At 39.8% G+C, this 9769-nt stretch overlaps 1 protein-coding gene across 1 annotated transcript; it reads left to right on the forward strand.

The window, feature by feature from the left end:
* The first annotated feature begins 229 nt into the window (after positions 1–229).
* SEM1 (SEM1 26S proteasome subunit) lies at positions 230–9490 on the forward strand. Its single transcript, XM_037890625.2, has 3 exons — positions 230–442; positions 6948–7041; positions 9294–9490. The coding sequence occupies exons 1-3, from the start codon at positions 367–369 to the stop codon at positions 9334–9336; spliced, it is 213 nt and encodes a 70-aa protein (XP_037746553.1). The 5' UTR covers positions 230–366; the 3' UTR covers positions 9337–9490.
* The last annotated feature ends 279 nt before the right edge of the window (positions 9491–9769 follow it).

Below are 9769 nucleotides of genomic sequence, written 5' to 3' on the forward strand. Positions count from 1 at the left end.
GGGCGGAGGGGTGAGAGAAGAGGGAGGGAGGAGGACGAGGAGCGGGCGGAGGGGTGAGGGAGGAGGACGAGGGGCGAGCGGAGGGGTGAGAGAAGAGGGAGGGAGGAGGACGAGAGGCGGGTAGAGGGGTGAGAGAAGAGGGAGGGAGTGAAGAGAAGGCGGCCAAAGCGCTCTAGGGCGAAGTCTCTAGTGGTGTATTTGGGTGGGGGGGGAGGGAGTCGGTGATTCGGACTAGCCGCATGCGCAGTTTCTATCGTTGATTCCGCCAGCATCCCGTCATGCCCCACGGAGCAGTCGAGACGTACCCTCCCAGGCAGCCCGGACGCTAGAGCGGCGGCAGCAGCAGCCAGGCCGAGGCGGCTGATCATGTCCGAGAAGAAGCAGCCCGTGGACCTGGGGCTCCTGGAGGAGGATGACGAGTTCGAGGAGTTCCCGGCGGAAGGTGACGGCGGTGTCCCGAGGGCTGCCCTGGCCCGGGTGGGGACGCGGCGGCCTGGGCCGGCGGGCGCTGGGGTTGGGCTCTGGCTGGGGAGGCCGGGTGGCTGGGCTGTGTGAGCGGCGGGGGGGGCCGCGGCTCCCCGCCTGGGCAGTTGGCTCTGACCTCCCCCCAGCTGCCGGCTGTTAGCGAGGGCTGGGGAGAGCTCTCCCCTCCCTGTGTCGCCGAGCCGGGCCTATGGACCCCGCTGGCACGGGCTGGGGCTTTGGTCGCCTTTCATGTGGGCTGCCCCCTTCACCATGTCGAGCCATGTGCAGTCAGGGGGCTATTCCTGTAGCATCGTGTGCGGGTCGAGCAGCTGGCATCTCCCGCGGAGAGCCTTTCCTCAGCCTGCGGCTTTCCGCGCGACGTGGAGACGTCCAGCTGCAGCAAAAAAGAAAAAGCCAATAACAGGCTGTTGTTTTTTTCTAACTTCTTAAGTAGAATAACTCTCTGTGAACTCGGGCTGGTCTGCCTGCCATGCTTAGAGGCCAGTTTATTCTGCCAAATCCTAAACCACTGTCACAATACTGTCTGTGTATGTTAAACTCTGAAAAACTAATCTTTGCTTATGAATATTTTAAGTTTATTAGGGAATAAGGCAAGACACACCTGTCATGTTTGCAGCTGTATTTGGCGAAAGGCATTCCAGAGTCTGCACTTGCATTTTCTCTAATCAGAAAGGGTGGACATCTGGGTCAATTTATAGTTAATAAACTTCCTTGCTGAAGAAATTCATCAACATTCCAAATCGTCAGAGATCCTTATGGCTACAACAGAGATATGAAGAACATAGGGAAAGGGGGGAAATAATATATTAGTAGTTAACTTACAGTTGTTGTGAAAAATGCCCATTTTTTCACAGAGGCAAAAATTGGAGTAATTCAGCAGTCACCCCCCCCCCCCCCCCCCCGAGCAGGTACTTAACAATTTAGAAGCAAGTGATGTAATGATTAGTTTTTCTCCATATTTGTAATCTAGTCTATAATAGATGCAAAGTAAATCTTTCATTAAAAAGGTATCTTTCTCATTCCTGCACACAAGTCACAAGCTAGGGCACTATAACCTTTCATTTTTTTATTTAAGTTTTTGCTAAATTGCCCTTGTATACCTAAACTAATTTGTTTCATGTTGCTGGACTTCATTAGAACTGCTTGATTTTGCCATCATGCACAAAATGATTAATAACAAATACTAAGAAACATTTCCTAATTCCAGACAAACCAGATTAATAAAAGTGAGGAAGGGAGTGAGGCATGTAAAATGGGGTAATGTGGGAGGGCAATAAAAGGACTCAATTACAGTAGTGGATAGTAGCTTTATCTTAAAGACTAAATCTTGACACACAAGCTCTACTGCTTTTTTGATCATTACAAAGCTAGTGAATAAAGGCAATACATGTCCTTTCTGGATTTTACTAACACATTTTATATGTGCAGAGAAACAATTATAAATAAGGAACTTTCCCTTACAGTCTTATAAATAAGGAACTTTCCCTTACAGTCTTATAAATAAAAATGTCCTGCCCTAGATGTAATCTTGGAAGACTTCAGAATAGGGCATTATTGTCAATTTCCTTTTAAGCCCTTAAAAGTTTTAGTGGTAAAAGGGATGGCTTGTATTAGTGAATGAAGGGAATTGCTGATGGGGTAGATCAGTGTTTCTTAACCTGGGGTCCATGAGGGTACTCCAAGGGGTTCACAGGCCCTGCTGATCAACTCCTCCTCCCTCCCAGTGCCTCCTGCACACCGGGGAACAGCTGTTCTGTGGTGTGCAGGAGGTGCTGGGAGGGAGGAGGAGGAGCAGGGATGGGGCGCTCTCGGGGGAGGGGGGTGGAATTATGTCCGGGGCCGCTGTCCCCACTGATCAACTCCTCCCTCTCCTGTCCGAGGTTCTCTGCTTGGTGACCCCATCCGGTTCCCTCCGTCTGACCCTTTGATTGAGAGGAGGAGCGAGAGACCCCAGCCCCAGCCGTTTGCCGCTGTGGATACCATCATCACTGTCACCTAGGAGGGGTCCTATCACACGTGGGTGTACGTCCCCCCACACACACCCCTAAACCGTCACCCCGCAGCTGTGCCCATCTTGTCGGGCACTCTCAGGAGAGGGATAATCGGTGACACTGGGCGTGGCACTAGGTAACTCGAGGGGGTGGAAGACCATGAGTGTCGAGGAAGCCCCCCCGCTCTAGGCCACCAGGTAACTGAGGAGGGTGGAAGACCACGAGTGTCGAGGAAACCCCCCCGCTCTGGGCCCAGGCTAGCCTGAACACTTCTCCCTCCTGAAGGCTGCTGTGTTATACCTTGTGTTTGCTTTTGTTTTGTTGCATAGTTTTGCTTTATCCTTTTTGGTGATTCCTTGTAAGTGTTACACAAATGTTTTTTTTTTAAAGCAGAAAAGAATTTTAACTCCTCCCTCTCCCTCCCAGTACCTCCTGCATACCAGGAAACAGCTGTTCAGCGGCATACAGGAGGCGCTGGGAGGGAAGGGGAGGAGCGGGGATGGGGTACGCAACATGAAACAAATTAGTTCAGGTACACGGGGACAGGGTGCGCTTGGGGGAGGGGCGGGAAAGAGGAGGGGCAAGGGTGGAGGAGGGGCGGGAATGGGATTTCTAGGGAAGGGGTGGAGTGGGGGCAGGGCCAAGAGCTGAACGGGGGACTTGGGGATCCACAAAATTTTTTAAATCAGAAAGGGAGCCCTCAGGTTACTAAAGATTAAGAACCGCTGTAGATCATGGTGGGTAGGGATGTTCACAGTGTTTGCTATGCTATCTTATCTTAATTGTCCTTGACATAACTTTGAGTTCCAGATGTGTCAAATATAGTATTTCCAGTTAGAAAGAGAAACAGGTTATTGTAATTGTTGTATTAACTGGTTAGATGAACTGAGAAGATCACAGGAGGCTTGTTTAGAAAACACACATGGGAGGGGAAAAGGCTTCTTACTACTTGATCATCCCCTACCCCATTAAGTGTGAATTAAGTGACCCGGGACGGTGGGGAATCTATGCACTATAAATATTGAATTGGACAAATGTGGCCACTAAAAATGAATGTTTCAGATTTTATTTCTAAAAGTCTCAAACCACACCCTCACACAGGGAGAAAACTAGGATTTGGTGGACCTTTCTGAATAGTTGAGTTTTCCTATACCTCTGCAATAACCTCAACTGACCTTCCTTGAAATCCTCTTTAACTGCCTCAGTAGAAAAAGAACCAGATATCAGAACCTGGCTCTGATATATTTGAGAAAATAATATAATGGAAAAATCAAAACATCTCAAATGTCAGAATGAGGGTGGTTATTTGGGCACCGCATTGTCCTTCTTAGATTATGGTAATAAACCTATAAACCAAATGAGGTGAAATCCTCTTACTGAATGTGGATATACTGTTTGTTAAACATCCTAAGTTTTAAGAAATTCTGAAAATGTTTCATACAGGACATTAGTATTTTTATCAAAAAAGTAACTCCAGACTCTCCTACAGTTTGTGATTGAAGTTTCATGTAGATGTTAACTATTGAAATACATTTTAAAAATCATTCTTTATATATTATGTGTCTGCTGATTAAGCACTAAAGGCTTCTTGATGTAGCTTGCAAAAAAAAAAACCCAACTTATAAAGCAATCATTAAACCCTCCAATAAGATATTGGTGCTGAGATATCATAAAGAACGTTCAGAATTACTATTTGAGTGTTTTCTTTTCTTATTGCTTAATGAAAAATAATTGGATAAATATTAGATTATAAAAACTTTTACTAAAATTATCTCAAACTGTTAATCTTCCAAGTTATACTACTTGTCTATGCAGCCGTACATGTTGTTAAAATTCTGTTATGTCTGATACTCTTTCCCTGACCTAGGGAAATTAGGTAATGCAAACTTGTGTTAAAGCATAACAAAAATTACATTACATAAGCATTCTTTACTTCTTTAATTCCTACTTCAACTCAGTTACTTAAAAATTTGGTATAATTATTTCTTGAATCTGAAACAGATGTTTTCAATCTTTATGGAGCGTTTCATTTCAAGTTTAGTATGATATGATGTATGGTATAATATGAATTGGTCACTTTTGACTTCTGTGATCCTTTTTTTAGTGGTATAAAATCATATGGCTTTTGGTATTGTAGAGCTGAGTACAAAAACCTATTTTGTCTTCATTTTTGAAGTATAGAACACACCACGCTGTGATCAGAATATTAAAATACATTTCTAAGACTCCCATCACGACTAGTTTGTCAAAATAGATTTTGTAACTTTAGTTTATAGTAATAATACTTAATGGTAGTCAACTCTCAAAAACATTTTTGATACTTCCAAATCCCAGATAATGCTATATCATTTTTTACTTTTATCCAGTCACAGGCATAGAATGTAACTGGAATAATAACTTCAATACACAAGCCTAGTATATAGTGTCAACATACAAATAGTTTAAAGTCTTGTAGCTACAGGAATAAGAGCATAATTTAGGCTCTTTTTTTTTATCACTTTCATCTGTTTTTCACCCACTTTAATGTGGAAGACATCTTAGCCCCACTTCTTGAAGCATGATGCGGGTTTTCATGAATAAAGAAGTGTCAGTCTGCCTGACATCTATCCTTTTATGGTTGAACCTCTCAGAGCCATTGTGCCTGATTGTATCATCTCAAATCATTTGAGACTCTTGTCACCAATTAATGTAATGCCTGAATTCTGGGTCAATTTTTACCTTACAAAAGCAAATTTTTATTTGTTGTGGAATGAGTATGTCTTTGAAGTATAAATACAGTAAATGAAATAGTTGATATAGTACTGTTTTATAGTCTTTGTAAGAACACTAAATTTGAATGTTAAATGCACTGTGTGTAAATAAACATGAAGTTTATTGTAAGTAGTGCTGAATTAAGGCCCTTGTAACTCAGTTTAATTGTTTGTGAATTGAATGTGACTATCCTAGTGAAAAGGACAATAGAGTAATTAGTTATTCGTTTTGCATTATTATTAGTAGTAGTATTACTGTAGCCCCTAGGAGCCCCTATTAATGGACCAGGACCGCATTGTGCTAGGCACTGTACAAATACAGTATAAAGATGGTCCTTGGCTCAAGGGGTTTCTCTTCTCTTCCCACCCCTTTTTTTCTTTCTCTAGTTTCTGCAGGGTCTCCAGCCCAGCCCTTCCACACACAAAGTATCCATCCATTCTGTGGCTTGTGAAGCTAAATCTTAGTTGCTTATCTTCGGCAGCAAATTCTTTTACCTGTGTGGCCGGCTAGGAATGGATAATTCTATTCCTGTGGTTCTCAAATTTTTCCATACTGTGACCACTTGTTACAATAGGAAAAAGTTTCAGGACCTCCCTTTCCCCTATACTCATAAAGAGAGGAAGGGTGGTTGCAACCCACCTGGATCTGTTTGTGACCCTCCCACAGTCAGTTTCCTTTTGTTATTGACTTATATGTACAATACTACTCTGGTGGTTGCTGGAAAGCTTTGGTTTTTCTGGGTTGGTAGAAAACTGATTGTAAATTATGGTGGGACGCAGCACCATTCAAAACCATTTGGTGGTTGGGGAGGAGCACTGCAATGTTCTCACATTTAAAACTAATATTGCCAGGTAATCTTATAAATCTGTACTATGGATGCCAAATACCAAAAATATATTCCCTACCATGAGCCTTTCTGGTGCTCCAGGAGAACTTACTTCACATGCAGTGCTTTGCTACTTTTCTGTGTTAATAAGAGGACCAAAAACAATTTCCATGTTGCAATACTGGGACAAAGCTTGCAGTTTACTTTTCTGATTTATCTTTACTTCTGCAGCTGTAGAAAAACACAAAACTTTGCCTATATGAAAAATAGAACTGGTAGCTTTAAAGGTGAGAGGAAGGGTTAAAAAAAAAAGGTGAAGCTACTTATTGTATAGCTATAGTTGCATACCCTTCTTGTTTTAGTTACTTGTAATTTCAGTATTTTCCATAAGAAGAAATGGAAGGTCTAAGCGGATTGAGTAAAGGAGTTTTTTTGAGTCTTCTTGACAACAAAAGCACTCAACATTTAAAATTAATATTTTCATGCAACCCTGAGTTTCATGCAAACTTTCTAAAAGTCTTTAGATGTATTAATGGAAACCAGGTAACATGTTACCTTCTATATTTGTGCTGTCTTGTTACAGATCTTCTATGAGTGATCTTTTTTTAATTAATATCCTCATTATGAATAAATAATCCTAGAATCCAGAACATTAAGCTTATAGCTATTTATAAAGTTGTATTAGATTATAATTCAAGAAGTTATGGTGTTAAATAGCATCTTGTAATGATTTTATTCTTCTAAACACTTTAACATGATCAGAACTCTTTTTTTATAAACATAGAGGAAATGTTTGGTGTTGATGACATTTCAGTGTATCTAATGGCCAGACCTAATGGTACCAAAGCAGTACAACATAAAATATTTAGACTTTGTCTGTTTTCTGTCCTTAGACTGGGCTGGTTTAGATGAAGATGAAGATGCACATGTCTGGGAAGACAATTGGGATGATGACAATGTAGAAGATGACTTCTCCAATCAGTTAAGGTAATCTTGGAGTTTAATTTACAGTTAGAAGTTGAACAGAAAACTTTCAGTCTATAGTTTTTAGTTGGGTGGAACCTGTGACTTTAAAAAATGTTCAGTTTAAAAAAATTTTTGAAAGAAAAAGTGAGCAAATCTCTGCTTTACTGCCCCAAAGAGTTTTTTAAAAGCAGCATTTGCTGTCGTAACCCAACAAGCCTTACTACTGGTAACCAGCCTCCGTACTTTAGTGTCAATGCTATAAACACTGAAATAACTCTGTTACCTCTCAGTATGTGTGATGATTAGAGTGGGGCAGGAAACAGCTTTCACATCCTGTAAAATTTTTCAGGATTTCAAAAACTTTCCATCCTGAACTGAGAAACCTTTCCAGACAAAAGACTTGTCAATACTGATACATTCCCACAAAAAGTTTCCTTGTAGTGAGGAGTTGTCTTCCAGCAAAGAGCGATTTAAGTGAAGCAATTCCCGGCCAGTTATAGTGGCAGTCATAGACTTTATTACAGGGGGAAGAATTATCAAAGTAAATTTTTAAAATCTAAAAATACCTATGGATAGGAGCTGAGCACTTCTAATCCAGTTGTTTAACCTTCCTTTCTGCAGGTCACTTTTAGTTTCAGTTAATCTTTTACTGATGCCTAACTATAATTTAAGGAGTTTGAATCATCAGTACAAACTTGTGCTTTATCACTAATCCCTCCATACATTGTCCACGTAATGAAATATCTGTAATGTAGCCTGATTTGAGACAGTTATTGGACTGACTCCCTTGTTTTAGACACAAGGTTAAGGTGACCCTCAGGTAGTGGGTATCAAAGTAAATCCTGTTTGTGTAATTGCTTATTGTCAAGTTGAAAGATAGTTTCAAGTTAATTGCAGGTCTTAAATATATTACCACTCTAAATACAGTGTGTGTCAACAGTATTACAGGAATCCTCAAAGTGTGGCAGAAAATTCTGTATGAGAAGGTTCAATACATGACACTTTGGACTGTGAAAACTATACCTTAATTACATTTTATAGTAAAGAATTTATAATCTGTCCTCATCTCTGTATTTAAATTAAAGACTCTAGTCTGAGGTTGGAACAGCATTCCTCTACCACAATCCGTGGGCTATCCCTGTTATGTTTAAGCCATCCTGAAATACAACTGGCTTGAGTGTCCTAAAATTAATCGTACATTTTAGTAATGAAAATCCATCCTTGCTTCTGGATTGGATCAAAAAAGGTTGATTGTATATTCAGATAACCTCCTTATCTAAACTATCACAATTATTCATTAGTCAAAACAAGTTAGATGGAAGTTATGCCTGTTTAAGAACTGCAGAATCAGAACTTTTGTGTTCATTTGGACTCTGATTCAAAGTATAAACACACACCTAATTTTAAGCATGTATAATCCTATTAAAGTCAGTGGGACTACGTACAAGATTAAGGACCTTTTATATATTAGGGCCCAAGTCTTGTATTAATGAGGAGGAATCAGAGATACCATACTGATGAGTGCAGTGTCAAAACTTGTTTAAGTTTTTACTTTGTAAAAAGAATTTTAGCTTTGTTCCTAGATGGTTGGCCGCCTTTTTAAATAAATAAATAAAAATCTGTGCTAGTAAGAGAGTTAATTTTCACAAGACTTCCTTATGCACAGGTTACCCATGTGAAATCTGTGTACTGCATTATCATTTCTAATGAAGTTTTATTGACTTAAAAATGGGGTGAAAGAAAGCACCTCCTTGATTTAATCAATAAGTAGTGAGGACCATAATTAAACAAGACTTTGAATTTTTATCTGGGGTTCATATCCATGTTGAAAAGAGTGACTAAGCTGAAATCTAGAAGGAATGTAAAGCAAGTGAGGCAAAAATGTGAATTATTACACTTTTTATTTGTCCTTTTGTATCAAAAGTGACAGTAGCATATTAATAAAAGGAGTACTTGTGGCACCTTAGAGACTAACAAATTTATTTGAGCATAAGCTTTCGTGAGCTATAGCTGTAGCTACAGGTGTAGCTCACGAAAGCTTATGCTCAAATAAATTTGTTAGTCTCTAAGGTGCCACAAGTACTCCTTTTATTTTTGCGGATACAGACTAACACGGCTGCTACTCTGAAAGTAGCATATTAGTATTCAGTGTTTTCTTACCAGATAATATTTAGGTTCTTGATTAACATTTGTTGTGGTTTAAAGAGCTTTTCAAATATCTGCCAGTATTTTATTGTGCCTCAATCATACTTCTGGTTCTTGTTTTTATACAGAGCTGAACTAGAAAAACATGGATACAAGATGGAGACCTCCTAGTTTTCAGTGAAGATGGAATAATCTAAAATTGAACTGTAGATTGAATTCTTGAAAAAAGAAGACAGGCTGGGACATGAGATGATACATTCAATCCATTATCAGTTTGCATTGATTTATTTTGGTTTTGTATAAATAATAAAAATTTTAATCTAAACCCTTTTATATATCCAGCATTTTTTCAGCTTCTGTTTTATTGATGAGAGATTTTTTTAAAAAAATCAATCCTTATGTGGCTTGTGCAGCTGTGTTCATGGTTTCTTATATAATGTTGCTGATGATCTTTAAATAGCTGAAGCCTGTCCCGTTAAAATCAATAGGAACAAAATAAGCATCAGTAAGAACAGAATTGAAAAATAGCAGACCTTTTGTCTTGGGTAGATATAGACAAGATGCAAATGCAAGAAGGAAATGCAATTAAAATTTCTATTATATT

This window comes from Chelonia mydas, chromosome 2 (genome assembly GCF_015237465.2).
Source record: "Chelonia mydas isolate rCheMyd1 chromosome 2, rCheMyd1.pri.v2, whole genome shotgun sequence".
NCBI lineage: Eukaryota > Metazoa > Chordata > Testudines > Cheloniidae > Chelonia > Chelonia mydas.

Excerpts from the sequence above, each read along its gene's own strand:
- SEM1 (XM_037890625.2), top strand. The coding sequence starts at position 367 with ATGTCCGAGAAGAAGCAGCCCGTGGACCTGGGGCTCCTGGAGGAGGAT. Across the intron at positions 443-6,947 it reads CGAGGAGTTCCCGGCGGAAG|ACTGGGCTGGTTTAGATGAA; the intron begins GTGACGGCGGTG and ends TTCTGTCCTTAG. Across the intron at positions 7,042-9,293 it reads GACTTCTCCAATCAGTTAAG|AGCTGAACTAGAAAAACATG; the intron begins GTAATCTTGGAG and ends GTTTTTATACAG.